The sequence below is a fragment of the Cinclus cinclus genome, chromosome 3, assembly GCF_963662255.1.
Source record: "Cinclus cinclus chromosome 3, bCinCin1.1, whole genome shotgun sequence".
In the NCBI taxonomy this organism is placed as follows: Eukaryota; Metazoa; Chordata; class Aves; order Passeriformes; family Cinclidae; genus Cinclus; species Cinclus cinclus.
This window is the reverse complement of record NC_085048.1, coordinates 77078291-77102384: the sequence shown is the minus strand read 5'-3', so window position 1 is coordinate 77102384 and position 24094 is coordinate 77078291. Positions and strand designations below refer to the sequence as shown.

Sequence of the window (24094 nt, the reverse complement as noted above, 5' to 3'; positions counted from 1 at the left end):
CAAGTCTGTCAAGTACTTTATTTTCCCTCTTAGACATTTAAATGTTTCTGTGGTTTCAGTTTCAAGTTGAACACTGGTAGCCAGAAAGCATACATGAGCAATCTCCAAACACAGCATTAAAGGTGAGCTTTTTCCTTGGCCTCAAAAGAAGCAAACCAAAACAGCAAGACAAAAAACCCCTGAAGAATCTAAACAAATTTCCAGATTAGTCTTGAGTGACTCTCTTAGGGTTCATGGAGGTATTTGATTTATCAGTCCCTTCTGTTTACAAATGAAATAAGAAAACTGCCTAAACTGGGAGAGTGCTGTAATTCCCAGAGAAGCTTGAGCAGGATTAAAATAAGAAACTAAAATGTACTGTCAGATGGACAGTTCCAGTAGGTATTTCTAGATTAATTTGGTGTAGCAGTAACTTCAGAGCCTTGTTTGCTAAAATGCACAGTGTTTTGTAGCTAAGGCCTTCTAAATTACTGTAGAAGCCCTAACAGGAATCAAAATATGGGCTTCAGAATCTGTACAGGGAAGGATGTGTTCATGATACATATATACCAGTTCCTGCAGGGAGAACAGGGCTTCTGCATTGTCGTTGGAGGCCTTCAAGGGCTGTTCCTCCATCAGAAGAACTTAGAAGTAAATAGATCCCAGCCCAGGAGGCTCACCTGTGCCAGCAAGTTCAGCACCATTACCTGTCAGAGTTCTTTTTTTGGGAAGAAAAGACAACTCTTGTTTTTTTTTCAGCTGTCTAACTTTAAATTATGGTGCCTTGGAAATTTCTCAAGGGGTATCCAGCTCTGTTTCTTTCAGATTATTTTCCATGTGATGCAGAAGACAAAACAAGAGGAAAAGATTTTCCTTTGCCACTTGGAAGTCATAGAGGGAATTTGCACTTTAGGAAGAAACTGCTGGGGTACTCAGTCATCCAGTTCTACACTTGACTTACTTGAAGACGCCATCAACAATTCCAACTGTTTGAAGCTCACTGTTAATACTGCTCAAGTTCTTGGGGCGAATTTCTTCCATATTTTTGTTTCTTATATTCTTTTGTTCCATTTTGAAACAATAATAATAATAATAATAATAATGGTGATGTTGAAGCACCTTGCTATAAATACAGAATTTCTTGTCACATAGGGAATGTTGTCAAATCTAGTGATCTGCTACAGCCCACCTTGCACTTGAGAATACTTGGGTGACTGCTAATCTGGGTGAAATAATTCTTAAAGAGATCATTTAATTGATTTATGTGATTTTAAGATAATTCATGAGGCACCTTAGGCATTTGAGAAACAGGATAAGAGAAAGGTTAGATTTGAGTTTGGTGTCTTATACTAACAAAGGCTCTAGACTGCTGTGAGCTCCATTTGTCTGCTAGCTTAATCAGAGTATGCCAAATATCCCTTCTTCCTTACCAAGCATCTTGCCAGACTGTCAAAATGCTGTTAGTTGATATTTCCAGGCTCTGTTGAAGCACATCTGGATTATCTTCAGCAGGAGCTAAAATAGAGTAAAATTAGAGATCTTTTTATGTAGCTTTCAAGGGATGTTTGCATGTTCATGTTTCATGCATTGATTCAGAAGTTTTAACAGGCAGCAATGCAGGCATGTTATGTTGCCAGGCATGATCACACAATATTTTTTTTTTTTGTTTTATTGACAGATCTTTCATATCTGGACCAATGGATTCATGGCTGTCATTGCAACAGCAGTGCAGTATTATTGAAGGTTGCAGAATGCTTTAATGTCAGAGAATCTGAAATTTCTTAGACCTATACACATGGACTTTGAAAAAGGTCTTCTGCAGGAAGATGAACCCTAATATGCTTCTTAGTGACCTAAAGAGGAAACACTGTGCTGGGATTTGTGTCAGGGATTTGAACTTTGTCTTCCTGCCCTAATTGTCTCATGGGTAGTTAAGGCATTTCTTATTGATATGAAAGTTTCTCAGGAAAACTGACTTTCACCTCTCTGCTGATTATTATGCAGCTTTGGTCAAGAGAGCTTTTTTTAATATGCCTATGTGATAAACCCTTCAGCTCAGCTCCCAGTTACGCTATGTACTGTGCTGTGTAAGTTGTAGAAGAAACTTGGCAGAAATATATTCTGATAGATAACTGATAGTTCAAGTCTGGAACATTATGGATAAAAGCAGGTGTATCTCTGTTGGACTTGAAGTAATGAATGGAGAAGGCTTTTACTCACTGCCCAGCCTAGTGATCTCTAAAAGCCTGATCTTTTACTGTTCTCAGCATCCTGGTGATCAGTGGTTTGGATCTAACATACTCTCTTGTCCTACAGCTGGTCCTTTCTAGCAGCCCACCACATTAGCTGGCCCAGTAGAACCACTTTCTGTGTCTTTAGTTACATTGTTCATAACTATGTTTTTATGGTTGCTGTTGTGCTGGTATCCATAACTTAAGTGAAATAGAGCATCTTAAGTTTTATGAAACAGACTATAAGAAAAATCTGTCCTAGATTAAGATTAACCTTAATTTTTTCTAAATAATGATTAGGTCTGATTTTTTTGGTATGGTATTGATCTGCTATTTCAGGTTTTCTTTCCAAGTTACTTTCAAATCAGGAAACAAAGCTGTCCATCCTTGCTTTTACAAGTATTCTTTAATTTTCCCTGAACAATAAGTATGACATATTTTAAAAACGTTTCTTCAGCTGCCTTGAAGATGGAGATGAGGCTTGCAATCCCGTGGACTCATGAACAACTTTTGAGTGTATCAATCTGTCCCAGGTCATGTTGTGAGATAGATTGTTGCATGTTGTCTGTTCCAATGGGATCACTGACCTTTCACAGTCTTTCTAAAATTTGAAAATAAAAAATTTATGCATGGGTCAGTTCACTTTCCTGGTGGTTCTTAAGTGATGCTACAGTATTGCTTTCTGCTGTTAGTAAGCTGTCCTTTAAATAGTTAATGCTCTCTTAATTGCACTAACTGCTTGTAGTCACCAGATGAGTGCTTGTCACTGAGTAGAAGTTTCAAGAAAGAACAGCTATTGGCCTGAGTTCTTTCATTTGTGAAATACAGATGAATACTAACACTTGCAAGTCCTTTGCTGCCTTGCCTTTGGGAAGAATATCAAGATTTGTTAAGGACCCAGTGTACACTGCTAGTGAAAAAGTAGACAGGAAGTCTGCAGAGCATTTATTTTGACGATTCCTGTGCATTATGGGGAAAGAACATTCCACAGATAAGGATGATAGTCAATAAACATTGGGTATAAGTTTAAAAGTGTAAAATTATGGATAATAACTTATCTGTCACATCAATAGAAACACTATTATATTGAAAAAAAAATATCTTGAGCTATTTCCTAGGGTCATTCAGTGAGTATTGATAGCCTTTTAATGTGTAACTTTAGAGGGAATTTGCTGAAGTTGTCTTGAAAACATCCAGTCACAAGTGCTGGTTAATGAAGGCTCACATAGCATACAGTCTGTCAGCAGTTCTTCAGTCCCCTGTACAGTCTAGGGAGGGAAAGCTCTTTGATCCACTGCACTTCCCTGATCTGACTGTGCGCTCAGGATCTCATTGTTGCATTTGGCAGCTGTCGGAGAGCAGTTTGGTAAACTCATGTTTACTGGGCAGCAGGCTACAAAGATTTGTGAAAAACTCCATATTGAAAGGAAGAACTGGGAGGGTGAAAGATGGCACTTTATACTAACAGGCACAAAGGAGTGCCTGAGTGACAATGAGGAAAGGGTTAGGAAGTAGGAAGCTGGGAACATGGCACTGAAGACTGGAATTATAGTGCTAAACTGGAGAATAAGAAGGCAGTGTGGTTAATGTGGAGAAACAATGGAGTAGACTTAGCTGACCTGTCTTCTGCAGGATCCTAGATTTATGTTGTGATGTAAATGATGACATGTAACACTGCTTGCTGAACATTTTTAGTAGTTTTCTACAGCTTTTGTGAGTGAGAAGTCACAAGACCAGCATTTTTCAAGAAAATAATCTCAGGCTCCCTCCCCATGCCATAATGAGAAAGAAAAAATCCTTAATCTGTGGAGTAACCTGCTTCCCAATACCTACAGAAGATGCCAGGCTTAAAGTAGCTTTTCTGAATGTCCTTCTTTAGTGACACAACTCAGGTTTAACTGAGGTGATCACTGTGTTCAACTATTCTTATGTTGCAAAGAAGTGTTTAAAGTATGCAATGCCTTTTAATTTTGCCAGCTTCTCTGAAGAATTTGTAAAGCATCCTAAAGAACAGTTTTTCATTTTTAAATATAACTAAAATGTGCATGAATCTAGTCTGTTCTACTTCAGCTTCCCTGTGTAGAAGTAGTTACTAGAAAATGCATTTAATAAACTTGAAATGCTTGTAAGAATTTAGTGGTGTTGTAGCCTGGTGTACCAGGCTCTGAACTAACTCATAGTACCAGAATGAGATCTTGGAGTTGTGCTAGGAATATGAAATACCAGTTAAATGCTCAGTTGTTACTGTAGAAGTAAATGCTAGAGAAGCTGTCAAGAGCTCATCTGATTATATATCCTTTTTCAATGTCTGTGTTGTATTTCCATCTCAGAAAGAGTGTAACCGAACTAGAAACTTAAGGTGTGGAATGATTTATATATGTGGAACAGTATTCAGTCTGAAAAAGATGATGGGGATGATTTGGAATGAGGAGTTGAGAGAATGAGGATGTGAAAAATCAGAATTGGGAGTTGATTATTCAAGTACAGGAGCTGGGGGCATCAAAAGAAGTAACTGTAAGAAATAATAAAATATGGAGCTCCTGGCTACAGGCATTGTGAATGCTATCTGTTTGTGGAATTACAGCAGTGTTGGACAAAGTGATAGAGGAAAAATCTGTCAAAGGTCATTATAATAATCAAAATCCTTTTTGGGTCAGAAGGTCCCTAAACGCAAATTGGCTGGGGCTGAGACTGTTACAGGAGAGAACCATTGTGTAGATTGCCTTTCTTAAATTCTTCACTAACCACTTGGTTTAGACTAGTGTCTTGGGCAAAATATTGGGTTATGAGCATTTTCATCTGACCCACTATGCCTGCTTCTCTGGTCAGTACAGTTTTTTTAAAGTAATGTCCAAAACAGAAAGGTAGTAATTCAGCTGTCGAAAATAGCTTTTGAACTACTGCTGCAGTAATGGAAGACTGCTGTTAGATTTTCTGCTAAACCTCTTTTTCTGCAGACTAAACAAGCGCAGTTATCTTAGTCATTTCCCACATGTTGTATGCTCTAGCCCCCTCACTTTTTAGTACCCCCTTCATGGGACTGCCACATATGTGCTGATATCTCAGATGGAGGAGCAGAGATGGAACTGATATTCTCGATGCGGGCTTATTGCTGATTAGAGGAGACTGATCTTTTCCCGTGGTCTCCTCTATGGTAACAGTTTGTTGCTGAGAGGATGCACTGCTGCCTCTTGTTCAGCCTGTCCATCAGGATCCCCAAGTTCTTTCTGCTGGGTTCCCATCCAGACAATTGGTCCCTGACTTCTCTTGATGTATGGGGTTGTATCCCATTCTGGGTGTAAGACCTTGCATTTATCTTCACTGAACATCAGGAGATGTGTGTCAAGCTATTCTCTCTGTCTGAGATCCTTGGATAAAGCAGCCCTGCCATTTAATGCATCAGTTGCCCTCAGTCTTCTCCTGTTGGTGTAATTCACAGTGGGAATGAAAGTGCAGCCTGTCCCACCATCCAGGCCATTGAAGGTAGAGAACTATGTATCAGGCTTTGTTGAATGCTACTCATAACTGACTTCCTGCTAGGTGTTGTATCCTTAAGGATTAACTTTGGGCATGACAATGTAGCCAGTTTTTTAATTGCCTTGTAACCCATCCATCTGCTTTTGAGAACTTAACTGCCTCTTCCAGCATGATGTCTTGGAATCTCCTTATGATACTGGAGCTTGGAAGGGTGAGAAGCTAAACCATTTCCTGCCAGACAGTCTTGGGAGTTCAAAAAGTGCCATATGTGGAGATGTTTTCTCCTGTTGCAGAGACTGCAGGATGCATAATGGGTGAACTCAGATGCCACTTGAGGGACCAAAAGAGGAACTGGTAGTAAAATTTCATCTGGCAAAGTTTCTTTGTTTTGAAATGCTGTGATGGGACTAGCACTTGAAGAACGGGAACTTCCTGTTACTGAGCTGTGAAGTGTTCCTTGCCCGTGTCTGGTTGTGGGTGGAAGCTGTGTAATCTGTCCGTCTGCACTCTTTGAAAGAAAACTTTCCTCAAATTTTTTCATCATTTTTCACTTTAAGAAAAGTTTTGGAGAAGAATGTACCCTCTGTGAGGTGTTTGCAGAAGAATTGCAGGGAGTTACATTCTCACAGTTTCCTGGGACTTGCAGGAAGGATTCTAGAATACCTTGTGAAATCTTTCCTGATTTGTTCTTGGGATAACGGTGTAAAGTTCTGAGCAGTTGTGTTCTGTACATACAAGTGATGCCAGTGATGTTGGATACATGGAGATCTGAAACCACACAAAGAACACGGGCACAAGGAGCTCAACAGCATCTTCCTGCTGATTCACTCTCATTTTGAGTCTGTACAGGGGGAGAGGACTCTATATCTGCAAAGCAAGTGAAATATGAACTGTCTTGATCTCAGTGGGGTTTTGTTTATGTTCTGAAACCTTTCAAGTGTTACTCTTAGCTTTTTGTAGTAGTTGCTTGAGCAGAAACATCTAGTTAATATGTATGTGGCAGTCTCCAGTGCTTTGGCCTAGATAACACACCATCCAATTAATAAGGATTATTAAAACCAGCTATCATATAATGAAACTGATACTGAAGCAACTCTGTCCTGCTTGTTGCTAAAGGAAAAGGTAAACTTTAGATCACATCTTGTTTATTAACTAATTCCAGTTTTTGCAAATAAGTGAGTTTGAAGGCAATTTGTGATGCAAATCTGGGTGTTTGTCTCAGCATTCTTGCTCTTTGGAGAACATTTTTTATTTTCTTTCCTGCTTCAGCTCTAGTGTGTTTTTTCTTTATTACATCATTTTGGACAGCTCTTCCAGATGTAGGTGTATGCATATAGTGAAATCTAAAAGAGAAAATGTTGCTTGTATATACCTGGTTTAAGCTATTTATGTAATTTGTCTAAAATAGGAACTTAAACTTGTGTTCATCTAATAGTTTCCTTTCTATTCTTTCCTAAAGTTTGAGAATGTTTCTGTTTTGGGGAAAGGAGGGGGTCATGGAGTGCCTTTGTGATGACAGCAGACTGCTTTGGTGAAGTAATGTTTAGTGCAAATAAGGGGCTGGGCCTGGATTTGGAAGATAAAACTCCACTGCTGAAGTATCCACAGTGGATGTGCATGAGGAAGAGGAAGAACAAGGGAGAATCTCTAACTGATACATTTAGTAATTATGAGCAGTGATGGCCTGATTTGGCCAGGCATTAGACATCTTGTGGTGTTCCCAACTGTTCATAACCACCATGTCTTTGTTTCAATTGGGAGCCACTGATGTGAAATAATTTGGAGACAACTTTATTTTTAGACCAGACTTGCAGTGATTTGCTCTTTATTCTTTTTTATGTGTGAGTCCTTTGCAGCTCATCCATAGTTGTGATTTTCTGAGGTATTAGTTTAAAGTAGATTCCTGCAAATATAGCAAGTTAAGACAGCAAGTTGAACTTTAGGACAGGAAATTTTTTTATTATTATTTGTATTGCAGAACTTCCTCAAACTCCAAGTATTCTGATTCGCTTGTCTTGGCGGATTGTTTAGCAAGCATGTAATTAGGTTTTGTACTTGCTAACTTTCAGTTGGTTTTATGATTGCATGAAGTGTTAGCAATAAGAAAGGCACTTGCCTTGTAACAAATGAGGACAGCTGATAGGTAAGGTTTTGTTAATCCCAGGTACATGTGGAAAATGTGTGATAAATAGCTGAGTGAGGTTTTGGCAGTAAGTGGTTTTGTCTCAAATGGATAGGATAGTTTTGCTGTTCACTAATCTGGACTTCTCTTGAGGTTTGGATTCTCTTTAAGTAGCCTGATGTTCAAATCTTACGGTATAAAATTAATGGAATAGATAGAGCTTTTGATCTCCTGAAACTTAATTTGTTTATTTTTTGCATGCTTGCAGTATTTTGAAATGAGTACTGAGATATTATTTGGATATTTTAACTTAAATTAAAGATGTAGAAATTTGTATTAATGCACATAAGGTATGTGTTCTACTGGGCTGATGGGATTTCTGTTTCTCTAAAAATGTTACTTTAATTCTTAATTTAAAGACCTAGTGACATTCATAGATCAAAGTTATGAATGTTCCTTTAGATATTTGATTGGACTTGGGTCTTAGCATTATAGAATTAGTATTATGATGCATGTGTTTACCACTCTCACTTTAATAACTGCAGGTAAGTGTTAGTTTAATTTAGAAATTACTGGAGGGGCATTTTTGCTCTGTATTAGAAGCTTCTTGTCAAGGGTATTACTGACTTTGAAATGTTTTAATACCATTCCTGGCTCACAGTTTTCTAGGTGAATTAACCTTTTTCAATATCACAAAAGAAAGATGTTACTGCTGGTGTTAATATGTATCTCTTCATGATGGTGGCCAAGCATGTGCAGGTGACTGCCACTTCTCTTAAGCTCTAGAGCTTTGAGGTTGAAACTATCTTCAGCAGAGAGATGGAGACAAACTTTTTCAGTGTTCTACTTCTTGAAATGCAAGGCTAATTCTCTAATTGGTTTGGTTCATCTTAATGCCCACAGGCAAGGGGCATGACAGATGCTGTTTAGATTGTTATGAATTCTCCCAAGATTTTTTTTCTGTAATATTCTCGTAGGTCAGATTTTGAGCCCAGGATTGCTGGTCTTGGTTCTGTATTGTTTGAAATGAAGAAGCTGGAAGTGAAATGTTAGTTTTCTCAGGTTCTTAATTTCTGCAGTTTGATGTTTGTTTGGTTTTAAGTTTTAGGTTGCTAGTTCTAATGTGGTGGTAGATGACATACCATAGTGTAATATGCTATTGGATTTGCACTTCTAGCATGCTAGCAGCCTGCCAGGTTTCCTTGTTGGAACTGACAAAAGGTATAATGACTTCTTTGTGAGTTGTTTTGTTTTTAATCCTAGGCAGATAGGCTGAAGATATTGGGAGTTGCTATAATTCACTTGTGCCAAGACTAAAAAGCAAAATCTTTAGAAACTTTGAATGACTGCTTTTTTCTTCTAGCACTCAAAGTAAATTACAGCTAAAGCAACTGGGGCTAAAATGAGAGTAACAGTTGGGTTTTGATGATCTAGCTTAAGTAATTTAGTGATTTTACATGAAACTTTTTAGCTGTGGTTTGTGAAGATGCAGATCACTATTTATTACCAGTAAACTTAGGCTGGACAGGCAGGATATAATGTTAGAGGGGCACCAGTGTGTTCTTCAAAGGAAATTGGCAGAGTGCTTAAGTACATTGTAAAATATTGATCCTGAGTTAGAAAGGACACTTCTGACAATGCTTTAGCATGATTTAACTTTTCTAGGCATAACTTCTAGGTTACTACTTCTGTAGTGGTGACTTGTTATATTCCTTGGTTTCCTGGTTCTTGGTCTTTTATTATAATCATATGGTCAGCCATATGTAGACTATGTGACTAGCGTTAGAATCATCTTGAAATGTGTTTCGTGAACTTTAAAAAATAAACTCCTATTTGCAAAAAAGCTTCTCAGCAACTCAGAGGCTATTCTGTGTAAGCTAGTCAGTTACAGAATGTGTTTTTCTGGGTTTTGGGAAAATATTCAATATTGATTGAATAATTTCCTTGGCGCTCCATCAATTTAGGGTAAGGGAGCCTGTTTTGTTTTTATGTGCTTCAAATAAAATAAAAACAGCAATTGTAAATAACTTTCTAGAGATAATTTGGCCAATCTTTCTGTCACTACAACCAACCAGAATATTAGCTAGCACAGGGAAAGTCACAACTGGTAGGCAATGTATTGCTTGTTCTGTAGTTATAACTTCTTACTTTGTTTTGCAATGGAGCAGAAATGCTGTTATCTGCCTCGTTAGTAATCATTGGCTTCTAAGGATTTGGACCATTTACTCAGGAGGATATTAGCTGTTTGCTGCTTTAGACATGAGATTTCATTAACATCACTACAAAATTGATGAAGTAAGAATGGTCTAGCCTGGAAAGCCACATGGGCTTTCCCTTGACTGGGGCTTCTACAGACTGCTGAACTCCTTGGGACAGGGCATGAACATACTCCTGTGCTTGACAGGAAGTAAGAAAGGTGCAGAAGAAAGTGTTCATGGTGCTGGCACTGCCACAAAGGGTGAGCTGCTTTTTCCATTTTCTCTGGGAGGGGGGAGGAGGGAAGTGATGTGTTAAAGAAAGTGTCCTGTAGTGATCCAACCCTTGGATCACTCTGGATAGTCTGCTAACACCATCAGAATCTACTGAGGTTTCTAGTTTAGTGCATCAGATACTGTTCAGTTTATTTGCATAATAGTTTCCAGTACACAGTTGAAACTTAATACTTTTTTAAAGATGCTAAAAGTTGTATTTGAATTCTTGGCAAAATTTATTTTCCTGTAGAACGGTTTGCTTCCTTTTCTGCAGCTGTGTTGGCTGTAGAAAGTCTTGTGCAAGTATCTCCAATGTATTGGCTAAAACACAGTTTGGAATTAGTTGATTTACCATTCAGAGAACCCTTTTTTGCTGAGCAAGGACCAAAGACTTCACAACTATCAAGTGATTCCAGACTCTTGAAGTGTTTCTGACTGCTGTGTCAATGATTACAATTGCAGTATACTTAATGCAGGCAAAGGCATATGTCCTTTGTTTTGTGAGTATATGAGTCATTGTTTCTGAAATCTTGATGAGAAGGGCAGCTGACAACTGTTCTTTACCTGCATTTTCAAAGAGAGGATACCACAAATGTAATGTGGTCAGATTCATGTGCCCTATATTTCCAGCAATTTTAATTTCCATTTAACTCTATCAAAATGTGAAGAGGACAGAATTATGTAGCTGTCCTTACCCAGATGTTTTACTGTATGCTAGCTATCAAATTTTAAAATTATTTTAAAAATTATTAAGTGATTTTTAAATTATTTATAACAAAAACGGTGTCCAGTGTCTGAGGAAAGAGGAGAACATAGGCAGGACATGATTAATGCAAAATTTAATGAAACTTCTGTTCCTGTGTGACAGGAAGACATCTATGTTGACAATGCAGCATTTTCAGCTGCCGTTGGAGAATGTGTCCATGTATTTGTAACATACACAGGATCTCTTTCTGGAGTGGCATCTTACTCTGTGATAGAAAGCAGTTTGCCTTCTATGCAAGTAGCATTTTAAATGGGTTGCATTTAGTTCAGCTTTAGACTCGTAGTAGTGACAAGTAACATTAAGCATTTTAGGGGATAATATCCATTTCCACAGCCTTTCCTTATTTATCTGCTGACAGTCTTCCTCTGCCTTCACCAAACTTCTCAAACTTGTTACTGACATCACATGTGCAGCACTGAGTAGAAATGAGCTGCAGTATTGTCTCAAGGAACACGTACTGGTACATGGTACAAGCTGTACTTAGTTTTGAGATGTTTAAGTATTGTTTTGCTTGATGAAGTAGAGTTAATAAGCCTTAATGGTAATTTAGCAATTTTGTCTCAGTGTTCATGCTGGTTTGTACAATTTAATTCTTATTATTGACTGTCAACTTGTATCAAGTACACCAGGCATCTTCTTTAAGTTGGAAACTCTAGTTGAGGCCTCCTGGTAGGAGGAGGACTTAAATTAATGGTTTCCTCTGTAGGAATAAAATGGTTGTGGTTATTGATGGGATGTGTAGATTTTGGTACTTTGTTTTTTAATGTAGGAAATATAAAAGCTTGGTGAAAATTATGGTTGCTAAAATGCAAGGTTTTGATCATCTCAAGAAGTAAAGATTTTGCCAAAATGTTACATTGCTTCCCTAAACAGTAATAAGAGGTCCTTTCTATAAAAGCATGTTTCTAATTAGATCTTGCATTTTATCTTCCCTTTATAGCTAAACCAGGTGGACGGGTGAAATGTCAGTATATTTCTGCTGTGGATAAAGTGATCTTTGTGGACGATTATGCAGTAGGATGTAGGAAAGATCTCAATGGTATCTTACTGTTAGACACAGCTCTGCAAACGCCTGTTTCAAAACAAGATGACGTGGTTCAGCTTGAATTGCCAGTTACAGAGGTAAGATGGGGGGGAACAAGAAGAGGTATGTAAATAACTGTCAGAAATTCTGAAACCAGACATTTGACTCTGAGTTCCTAGAGTGATATTAAAACCATGTAATGGAAAAGTTTCTTAGTTATTAGCTGTCATAGGGCCATAGCTTTTCACAGTTGCTTGTATCTCAAACAAATAAGAGCATGCCTCAACACCAAATTATTTCAGATGAAAGAACTTTTTAGTGACCAGAAATAAGGACGCATTTCCTCACTTTGTCAGTGCTTGTATATGGAATCTATAAGCACTTCTAGAAGTCAGTCTGGCTTGTTAGGCATCCCTGATTTGTTGTTATAGTCTTTCAGGGAAAGAAAGATAAAGTCGGGTAATACGGTGTTTCATCATGTGAAGAATTAGAATTGGAATCTAAGTTTTCTAGCAAGGTCAGCTGGCCTAACAAAATACTTTTTTCTGTGCAAAACTGGCTTCCCTTTTATGTTTGGATCAGCTGTAACGCAGTACTTAGTGGTTGGAGCATTTAGTATCACTTTAAGAGAAGCTAATGTAGGCATTTCTGCTTAGAGTGTAATGCTTAAGATTTTGTTGCATTTGTTTATCCTCAGCATTGGTGTAAATTATTAATATGCTTCTGAAGTACTGAATAACAGGTTCTTACTATGAATCAAGAATGTGTGTTATATGTGTGGTTTTTAACTATGTGACTTGAGTAATAGTAACAGCAATAAAATGTTTCATAGATGTCTCTGAAGAGAGCTTTCTGGGTTCCTGATGCTTGCAGCCCACTGGCATAATTTTTCTACCCTTTGTGGGTTACTAAAAAATCTTGGTATGTGTGGCTGAGTGTGAAGGAATTGTCAGAGGTCAGGATTTCCTTTCATAAGGTCTGCTGTCACAGGTTTGCAGTCTCACATGGTTCAATACAGCCTATAAGTTTGTGGTTTTTTTTGGCACAAAGATTCTTTGGCTCTAAATAGTTTAGAGGCCCTTATTTACAGCACTTCTCTGTAAAGATCCTTCCTGTAGAAAAAGAAATGTGGAGTTCAGTAGGAATACTTTTGGGAGTTCCATCACCAGATCAGTAAGGAAGGAGGCAAAATATTATCAGTCTCAAGTTCTCACTTTTAATTGTAAAGAGGGAGTAACCCAGACCTTGGAAAAATTTAGTCAATATTAAGCAAATATCATACAAACACATCTGTCCATCTCTTTCATCTTAGAAAGGTCAAGAACATTCATCCAAGGAAGGGTGTTTAGGTTTTTTTTTTGTCTCTGGAACTTTTCTGCAAATTTTTGCACTTAATTTCAGGAGTCTTTTAAGTAGTTTGATCTGCTTATAACGCAGTGCACCTTTATGCATTTCTAATTGTCACCATTAACAAGTTATGAAGCAACCTTTATGCAGTTTTGAAATCACTGTAGAACACTGAAGTTTAGGAACTTCCACTGTGTATGTGTTATTCTTCTGATACAGCCTTAGCTAGGGAGCTGGTTTGCCTTATTTCAGTCTTTCTTCCCCTGAACTTCCAAAGGACATAATTAAGGGGCTTTTTGGTCTGTTCTGTTTTGAGCAGTTTGTGGTTGTTTAAAGGACTGGCTGACCATTGTCCTTGGGAACTGTTTCCTTGTATTTGTAACTTGAAAGAATTCCTGTAATGTTTTTCAGATGTTAACGCACCTAACAGCAGATTTAGAATACACCGTGCCTTGCACATTAAGCATATCTTTAAATCTTACCTGTCAACATGAAGTTGGCTGACATAGGGATAAGCTGAAAACAGATGGGACTTGGAAAAAAATGTCTGTAAATGAATGGTTATAGCATTCTTTTCTAGTTGCATTATTTCTGAATGTTAAGAACTAACTTCTGAACTAGCTTGGGTTTTCTTTGCCTAATTTTTCAGCTTCACTGTATTAGCATTGTAAGTTATCTCTAATTTTATCGTAATGTTGTCGTTCTCATTATTATCTACCTTTTTGAAGGTACAAACTACTCAGAAAATGGCAAGACTTATTTTCTTGCTGTCACTTTTTGTCATTAAAACTGAATGAATACTTTTGAAGAGAAAGCATTGGGCAATAGATGTCTCCTCATTGCTTGCTTTAATAGATCTTCAGTTTTAACTTACATGACTGACTTGTTTAACATTGGAAATGTTGCCCTTGAGGGAATTCATAGTAATTGCTGTTACCTTTGCTGAAGTTTATCTACGTTGGCCTGTGAAGTCAAATTTGGAACGTCATACTCAGGTCTGGATCTTTTATATGTATCTTTGCATATAATATATGATAAAGTAGGATCTGGCAAAGGACATGTCTGAGAGTAATGAAATAGGCATAATTCCTGCTGTAGTTACTCAGTGTGGATGCTAACTTTGCTTGCACATCTGCGTTTTAGGCTCAGCAGCTGTTATCTGCTTGCATAGAAAAAGTAGATGTTTCTAGCACAGAGGGATATGATTTGTTCATCACACAACTGAAGGATGGCTTGAAAAATACCTCACATGAAACAGCAGCAAATCATAAAGTTGCAAAGGTAAGAATTTGTCTCTGTACTGTCTAACATGGATTTCCATGTCTAATTTTATGTCTACCTTTGAAACAAAAACTGTGACTCAGTGTGGTGGATTTTGTTTGAAGACAGTGGAATATATTATCTGTCCCTTAGTTTTACGTGTGAAGCTTCTCTTGGTAAGAGAATAAACAAGATGAGTGTCTTGCTGATAAAGTCAAGTAGTAAACCCAACTGAGTTTAAAATTTGAAGTTACTGACTTGTGTTATGTTCATTTTGCTTTTGTGTGTCGGTTGTTGGATTTCTTGGTATCACATGTTTGGTTTTGGTTTTGACACTTGTGATCTGTTTGTTGTTCAGATGTTAAAATTTTAAAACATAATCACTTTTTTCCTTATTTAGTGGGCAACAGTTACGTTCCACCTTCCTCATCATGTTTTGAAGTCTGTCGCCAGTGCCATTGTAAATGAACTCAAGAAGATAAATCAAAATATTGCTGCCTTACCTGTAGCATCCTCTGTGATGGATAGGTTATCTTACCTCTTACCCAGCGCACGACCAGAGCTTGGTGTGGGACCTGGGCGATCTGTGGACAGGTATATTAAGACAAAATAAGTGATGAATTTTACCCCTTAGTTGTATCAGAATAAGCTCTTAGATGGCTTTAACTTACTTGCCAAAGAATTAGTCCTATTCTGTGCTTTGTTGCCCTTACGTATACAGCTAATTAACTGTTTAATGCACAGTGTGCTGTACATATTACTGAATTTAGCAAAGCCTTTATGGATGCCACAAGATAGTCTGGGTTTCATCTTTATTGCAAATTGAATTTACTTTGCTCTTAATCCCAACATATACTTTCAGAAAGGTAACAATTGCAGCCTTAAGTACATACTACGTTGTATCCTGAAGTCAACTGCTTTTCCTTCTTACAAGAAAGTCATGCTTATGTTTTACGGTTTAGAAGTTACCTTTGCAGACCATTATTTATGCTACTTCTGAACTTTCTAGTCATCTGCTACGTGGTTGGGGTAAGAGCACATTTTACCTCAGATTGCTGCTTTGTCTCTTTCTGATCCAAATGGTAATATATACACAAGCAAGTAACCCATTATGTTAACCTTCATGACCTGAGACTAGTTAGAATACTGGTAAATCTTCTAAGTTTATAAATTATTCTCTCTTGAAGGTGTTTGTGCAGACATTTTGTGTGTGTGTTATCATTTCTTACATCTCAAATAATTCAGTTTATTTGATTTAATCTCTTAGATTTCCCTCCCCAAGCCTTCAGGTCTACCTGTACCTCACCATATTATATTTTGATTAGAGCTCTCCTAAGATCTGTCTTTTGAGCTGGTATAATGTCAAGTTAAGATAGCTCTTATGTGGATGTTGCTGGAATAAATTACCTTCTTGGCAGGAAATGTTTAATATTTCCATTCTCCTATAAGACAGCAAAGATCTGAAACTGAGAAGCAGAAACAGTAAATAAGATGCCTTTGCGGCCCAGGTTCTTGGGAGAACAAAACTCTGTCAAGGGAAAAGAAAAACTGATGCTCATTTCTCATGTACTTTTGCAGATGAGGGTCATGCACTGAGTGAAGGTGGAAAAGAGAGGAACTTCTTTGCTTTCCAACTGTTGAGTTGCAGAGAGGTTCATATTTTGGGACGTACTAGTTTAGAGTTTGCAAGTATTATAGAATGTAGTGAGTGATGACTGGAGGGGGTTGTACCTTGTATTCAGTTAAGCCTAAAATACTGCTTTAGAGTATTATAAAATATGCATATTCATATCAGTTTAACTACAGATCTTAAATTTTTAAAGTAGATGTCATGTTAAAAAAATCCAACTCTCTTGCAGTTGTGTTGGGCTAGATTCTCCACCTGCTTTCGATGCAGAATAGCTTTAGGTATCTGATACTTTCTGCAGGTAGATCACATAGCCTACCTGGAAGCTTATTTTGTTAATCCTGCTTTTAAGGTCCATAGGTTCTTGTATTGCTTTTTGTTTTTTTACTGGGGATATACTTTAGGTGCCCAAGTGAGGGAAGGTCATAACTTTCCTGTGATAGTTAATTATAATTTTATGTGTGAGTTATAGGTAACTATTTGTGCTATTTTTAATGGTTACTGAAGCACTAGAAATCTTATAAATAGTCTGGGTTTTTAATTTTAAGTGGCAATTTTGGGTAATGTAGAGTTTTTTTCACCTTTCTAGGTCTTTGATGTATAGTGAAGCTAACAGACGGGAGACATTCACTTCGTGGCCTCATGTGGGTTATCGGTGGGCACAGCCAGATCCTATGGCTCAAGCTGGATTCTATCACCAGGTAAGAAATTTAGTTCTTTTAAGTATTTGTTCCCCAGGTGGGAGGGCAGGGGAAAAAAAGGTGGTGATGTTTTTTAGTAGGTTTTTTTTTTAATTTTTAAATGTATTTCTTCAATTACGCATAAACCATAAAAACTCTGCCATTCTGCTCTTTTTTTTCTTTTAAAGTTTCAAGGGGTTTTAATGCCTTGAGTTTGTCTCTTTTTTTTTTTTTTGTACAGATCACAGAAAATACTGTTCTGTACTTCAGCGTATAAAACTTTTTGAAATATCAGATTAATCTGAGTTAACAGTAATAGAGATGAAGTTGTTTGTTATGTGGAATCTATCTTTCTCCTTGTTGGATTGTTGAGTAAATAATCCTTTTTATATTACAAGTAAAGCAAAAAAAGTAGTAAGTTTGGCACTGGAGTTCTCTAACCATACTTTCCTAGTAGAACTTAATTGTATCAGAGGTTCTAGATCACATTAAATAGTCAGGCTTAGTGAATAAATGTAATCTCAATGTTATATTCAACTACATTTACTTATTTCCCGTTTTCATTCCTTGAAATTATTCCCGCTTTAAAAAAATATTTATAATAAGGGTTTAGATAATGATGGCTGGGCAGTGCCTATCATTTGACAGCATGTTGTCTGTTTCATTCTGTCAGCTGCAAAGTGTGGTAGGTTGATGAAGTTTTTGGATGATTGCTTAAACTTGTACAGAAGGAGAAATTCAGGGAATTCATATGTTGGAATTGCATCTGCATATTCCCAAGCATGTCTTGAAATGAGGTCATGAAAATGCTAAGTTTTAAGAGAATGGAAATTTTGATTGTTTTTCCTCAGTTATTTCAGCTAGTAACAACTGTTCTTTGCAGAGGAGTGGTAGAGAATATTTTATGTCCTAAGAGATTGGTAGGAATATTTTTTAACCTTTGTTTATCCAAGCATGTATTCTGCTGCAGTTATAAATTCTTTGAACCTTGTGAACTTTTGCAGTTAAAAAAAAAAAGTAATTTCTGTTCTATGTTCTGTTCATTGGTTTGCATCCAATGACTTGCATGAGTATTAGTTTTGGATCTCTTCTAGAGTAATATGTATCCTTTTTTATGTTAAATACTGCCACTTTGCAGTATATAAGTTGTGGCCTTTTATATGTTTGATGTGATGCTTTAGTGTGTCACTGGAGGGAAAAAACTTGATACCTAGTTAAGTGTTTTGTAGTAGATAGCTATATAAATTCCAAGTGTTTCTTCCTATTTTCATAGCCTGCTTCATCAGGAGATGACAGAGCCATGTGCTTTACCTGTAGTGTGTGCTTGGTGTGCTGGGAGCCTACAGATGAACCTTGGTAAGTTTAAAGATGTGTGAGGTGCACTTAATTTTGTGCTGAAGAGATTAGAAATGTTCAAAGGACAAAAATCAACTTATCTTGATGGTATTTCAGGTAAGTTTAGGATAAGTCATTGGCAAGAATGGGTTTCCAAAATGATTCCATGGAATAAATCACAAAAAGATTTAATGTACTATATCAAATTTCTGTGTAAATACTAAAAGAAAAAAATGTAGTTGGTTTTATTTCTTAATTCTGATTTGCTATTTCATTTCAAATTGCTTCTTGAGAGTTGTCAGCCAATACTTCTTTGCAGGGATCTAAACTGAGTCTTCTATTTGATTGTGACTGGAATACATCTCTTTTCAGGTGCAAAACCTGCCATGGCTGTGTTGCGCATATTTGCCTTTTATGTGAAGTTGTTGTATCCATTACTAGTTTACTGAATGATCTAAAATTGTGCATAGTGACAGAAATGTGGGTCCTTTTACTGTTTAAAGTGTTCTTAATGTATTTTTTTATTAGTTCTTAATTTATAATCTTTTCTTGAACACACTGAATTCCTGACTTGCTGTAAACTTTTCCTTGTAATAGTATCTTCACAGTTTATTCCTATTCCTTTCACTTAAGATTTTCAGGACATTTTGTAGCTTTGTAATTGCTCTTGTCATGTCTCTGCCTTAGTTGTATATCAAGATCAGTTTTTTTTCCATGCTTCTTGGTCAATGTGACATTCAGGACTGTTTTAAGTTTTGATTTTTTTTACTTGTGGATATAGAACTAGAAATAGGACCTTGCTTCTAAAGTTACTCAGAACATTTGAGTCTTAATGTACATTAATTTAATCTGAGCTTTTCTGCATGAGGACATGATTGGCTGCTGCCTATAGAACAATTATTTTTTTTTAATGGACTAATTATATTAGAGCTTTGTGTAGATAGATCCATTTGAATATGAAAGTACATTGAGTGATCAGAGTCTTTAACAGAGTCTGCTATTGGGAACCATCAGGGAAAGCTGTATTAGTGATTTCAGAACTCTCTTGTATGGTTGACTGCAGTACAGTTCAAACAGTTCTGTTTCAGCTTCGCTTCCAGGGCTGAGCTTGTATATACTGTGTGTAGTTTTCACAGTAAAAAATCAGTATTTTCTGTCTTTGTTTTTAACCTGGAAAGGTCTGAACATGAGAGACATTCCCCAAACTGCCCATTTGTCAAGGGTGAGCACACTCAGAATGTACCTCTTTCAGTCACGCTGGCAACAAGTCCAGCACAGTTTCCCTGCACAGATGGCACTGACAGAATAACCTGCTTTGGATCTGGAAGTTGCCCTCATTTTCTAGCTGCTGCAACAAAACGAGGAAAGATCTGCATATGGGATGTTTCCAAGCTTATGAAGGTATGCAATATAAACAATAATTTTTCATCAACTATTTACTGATCAGGCATATGTTGATTCAAAATCAAGTACCTCTTCTGTTTTGTGTTGTTATTTCTCAGGTCCACTTAAAATTTGAAATCAATGCATATGATCCTGCTATTGTGCAGCAACTTATGTTATCAGGAGAACAGAGCTCAGGGGTTGACTCAAGGAGACCAACACTAGCATGGTTAGAAGATTCCTCTAGCTGCTCAGACATACCGAAATTAGAAGGAGACAGGTATGCCAGTCTATCAAATGAGAAGTATGAAATGCTTCTGTGTAAGTGGTAAATGCCATTTAGCAAAGTCATGCTTTGTAAAACATAAGATTGGTAATTTTCTTGTCATGGAAATGATATTTTTAGTACTCTGTATTTGTACACAATTCAACACTTGGAAAAGACTAATCTAAATTTCTATTTTTTAAGCCAATTTCCTGCTGTTCCAGTTTTATACTCTGCTAGCAGAGAGATTGCAGATCTCACTGCTGCCCTGTGCTCATGTTTCAGAGGCAGAGTAAAAAGAGAAAGGAATATAAGTTTTGGATCAGCTTTTCATTTTAGTTTCCATTTTAGTTTTCATTTTAGTTGGATTATACAGTTCAGGTTTTGAAAGTAAGGGCTCCTCATGGACTTCTGCACCATGCTTTTCTCTGATTGCTTGTTTGTGATTTCTGGTTATGTCATTCTGAAAATAAACTCTGTGGATGTGTTAGGAATTCGTACTTCCTTGTATACTTTTAATATGTGGGTAGAGACTCTAAACAATCAGATAGTCCTGTTGCAAGGGTCTGGATAAGCTAGAGGGTATGCAAGTGCTTAGAAGGTGTGATGTGAGAAAAAGTAGTATTTCACCTGTGCTTCATGCAGCCTGTTACTGGGAACTCTTTCTGGTCTTGCCAAAGCTCAATAGAGTGAATAACTATTAGAAAATTTACATGAAAAGTTGTCTGGGGAGTCTTGCTAGTTTTCTGAATGTTCCTTCTTAAGCTTCAGCTTTAAAAAGAAAGTAACAACAGTGCTATATACATAGGGAGGTAAATCTTTGGTTTTAAGTTGGGTGTGATTTCTGCGGTAGTGCAGAGAAAGTAGGAAGTTTGTTTTCTTGCTGACATGGGCAACATCAGCAGCTGCCTGGACTCTTACTGTAGCTTTAGGGCTGGGAACTCCTTAACAGTTAAAGAATTAAGCCAGTTTTAAGAGCTGAATAAAGGATAGTGCAATCATGCTGCCTAGAACTAAGCATTTTTGATTTCACTTAACTTACATGGAGTTTATGATCACTTCTCCACTTAAGGAGAAGCTGGGTTAGAATCAAAGTATTGAGTTGCTTCTGCCATGTTGTGAAGTGAAGGTTGATCAGGTTTGACTCCACAAAGATCTATTTCTTGAATATGAGGAATAAGCATCCAGTTTGTTGAAGTTTGAGGATCTGGCTTGGAGCTGTGAGTAGTTATGCCTGAAGCTGTAAAGGGATTACTGTCCTTCCTGTGTGTAAGGAGCCTTTAATAGGAAATAATTTCTTTTATTGGAAAAGTCAGACGCATTAATTATTTATATATTCCTAGAGCTACTCAGAGTCCTATTTCTCTTGAAAAGGTGTCTTGAATAGAATCTGGTTTTACAACAAAACTATTTATCTGGCGGTGTTTTTAAAACCAATAGCACTATTCATCCCTTGTTTCAGTACTACATCCCTCATTTCAGCTACAAAATCACCTTGCAGAATTGAAGACCAATCTGTCAGCTCCACTTTCCAGATACTATTTTGAGGAATTTGAAGATGTTAGTATTAATTTTTAGATGTTCTGATTGTATGGTTTTATTTTTCTTGGAAAGATTCCTGAGAATTGTCTTTCATTTTAATTCCATTTATGCCTGAATTGTAGGAAATACAATAGTAGAATAAGACAAAAAGAAATCTGTTCTACTGATTCAATAATGGAGGAAGAAGTCTTTATCTTGGTGGTGTCTGTGACGAACTCATCAGTGGATGAACAATGCTGGCTAAAAGGAATGGCTAGTTATAGTATACATTGTTTTTATGAATTTTTTACTAATTGAATTAAAAATAAGCATGCAGTTACCATGTATATTGTGTCATTCATGTATTTTTTTTTTCAGTGATGACCTGCTGGAGGATTCAGACAGTGAAGAGCATTCCAGATCGGAATCTGTTACAGGTAGGTTATATCTGATCTGTTATATATGTGATAGTTTAGAGGTGAAAGGGGAAATTACTCATCCAGGCTTTTAAAAAACCATGGTCCAAACGGATGTTATTATATTCACTGTATTAGAAAAAAGGAAGAGGATTTACCTTGAAAGGAATGCCAGTATAAAAGCTTGTGTGGTGGAGAGATTGCATGCAGGAGAAAAGAAAAGCTGCACTTCGTTAGTTAATAAATGTCTTACTTGACAACAAGCATTACTTATCTTGCTGTCAATAAAGCACAGAAACTGAGATAAAAGAACTTTCTTAGAAAAGGAACAAATTACAGCTGTATAAAACCCTTTAAATTCAGAGGATTGCCAGAAAGAGTTCCTGTGTCTTGATTGTTTCCCTAAGGGTGTACACTTTGATGAAGTATTTCTTCCTGAATAAAGATTTTATATGGAATCAGAACAGTGCTATGCATGGTGTTGTTATTTTCTTAGAGGTTGAGTCAGGAATTTTGAGTGAGGGAGGACTACATGCTATTTTCTGTAATCTGGTTTACATCTTGAGTAAGGAGCATAAGACGTAGAGAAATATCTTTTTTTCCCAACAAACACTAATATTTGCAGTATATTACATTAAATGTTTTTGTTTTAAAGGGCATACATCACAAAAAGAAACTATGGAAGTCAGCCTTGATATAACAGCTCTCAGCGTTCTTCAGCAGCCTGAAAAACTTCAGTGGGAAATTGTTGCAAATGTTCTGGAGGATACAGTCAAAGATCTAGAAGAACTTGGGGCAAATCCCTGTTTGGCCAACTGTAAGAGTGAAAAGATGAAGGAAAAACATCTAGAACAACACAACATTCCCTTTCCTTGTTTATTAGCTGGAGGTCTATTAACATACAAATCACCTGCTACCTCTCCTGTTAGCAGTAACTCTCAGAGATCACTGGATGGCTTAAGTAGGACTCGAGGTGAGAGTGTCTCGGAACAGGGATCAACTGACAATGAATCCTGCACTAATTCAGAACTGAATTCCCCTCTGGTAAGGAGGACTTTGCCTGTATTGCTACTGTACAGCATTAAGGAGTCTGATGAAAAAGCAGGAAAACTCTTTTCACAGATGAACAATATTATGAGTAAAAGTATACACGATGATGGTTTCACAGTTCCACAGATCATTGAAATGGAGCTGGACAGTCAGGAACAGTTGCTGTTACAGGATCCCCCTGTGACTTACATTCAGCAGTTTGCAGATGCTGCAGCCAACCTGACATCTCCAGACTCGGACAAGTGGAGCTCCATGGTTCCCAAGCCCGGGACTTTGGTTCAGTGCCTGCGTCTACCCAAGTTTGCAGAGGAGGAGAACCTGTGTGTAGATTCAATCACACCTTGTGCAGATGGAGTTCATCTGTTAGTAGGACTGCGGACTTGTCCTGTCGAATCTCTGAGTGCAATAAATCAAGTAGAGGCCTTGAATAATTTAAATAAATTAAACTCGGCACTATGTAATAGAAGGAAGGGGGAACTAGAATCAAGTCTTGCTGTAGTGAATGGCACGAGTATTGATGTAATCCAGCATGAGTCACCAGCAGATGTACCAACTCCTTTAATAATTCAGCCTGAGCAGAGAAGTGTTAGTGGTGGATACCTAGTGCTTTATAAGATGAATTATGCCACTAGAATAGTTACTCTAGAGGAGGAGCCGGTAAAAATCCAGCATATCAAAGACCCCCAAGACACAATTACCTCAATGATTTTGCTCCCACCAGATATATTGGATAATCGAGAGGACGACTGTGAGGAGCCTGTAGAGGAAATACAATTATCTTCTAAAAATGGCAGTGGGAGAGAGAGAAGAGCTGAGATCTCTACTCTTGGGCACCTGGTAATAACTACTCAGGGAGGATATGTAAAAATACTAGATCTTTCAAACTTTGAAATTCTGGCCAAAGTGGAGCCACCTAAAAAAGAGGGCACTGAAGAACCAGATATGTTTGTCTCTGTGATATACTGTTCAGGCACAGACAGATTATGTGCATGCACCAAAGGTAAGATTTTTCTTCAGTTTTTTTAAAAAAATACTGATTTTACTGTATTTGGATTATGTCACAGGATCTAGAATCTAAATTTCAAGTTCCATTGAATGTGCATACAATTTAATGGTCAAGGAAGCATGGGCTCTAGTTAA

The 24094-nt window shown here is 37.2% G+C and overlaps 1 protein-coding gene across 1 annotated transcript in view; it reads left to right on the top strand.

The window, feature by feature from the left end:
* Nucleotides 1-24094, top strand: part of BIRC6 (baculoviral IAP repeat containing 6) — a 174380-nt gene that overhangs the window by 3457 nt on the left and 146829 nt on the right. Inside the window, exons 2-10 of the mRNA XM_062490247.1 lie at nucleotides 11987-12168; nucleotides 14561-14698; nucleotides 15078-15271; nucleotides 16894-17005; nucleotides 18258-18340; nucleotides 19498-19720; nucleotides 19822-19982; nucleotides 21867-21925; nucleotides 22560-23954. Coding sequence (XP_062346231.1) covers nucleotides 11987-12168; nucleotides 14561-14698; nucleotides 15078-15271; nucleotides 16894-17005; nucleotides 18258-18340; nucleotides 19498-19720; nucleotides 19822-19982; nucleotides 21867-21925; nucleotides 22560-23954 — 2547 coding nt within the window. The remainder of the gene's footprint in view (nucleotides 1-11986; nucleotides 12169-14560; nucleotides 14699-15077; nucleotides 15272-16893; nucleotides 17006-18257; nucleotides 18341-19497; nucleotides 19721-19821; nucleotides 19983-21866; nucleotides 21926-22559; nucleotides 23955-24094) is intronic.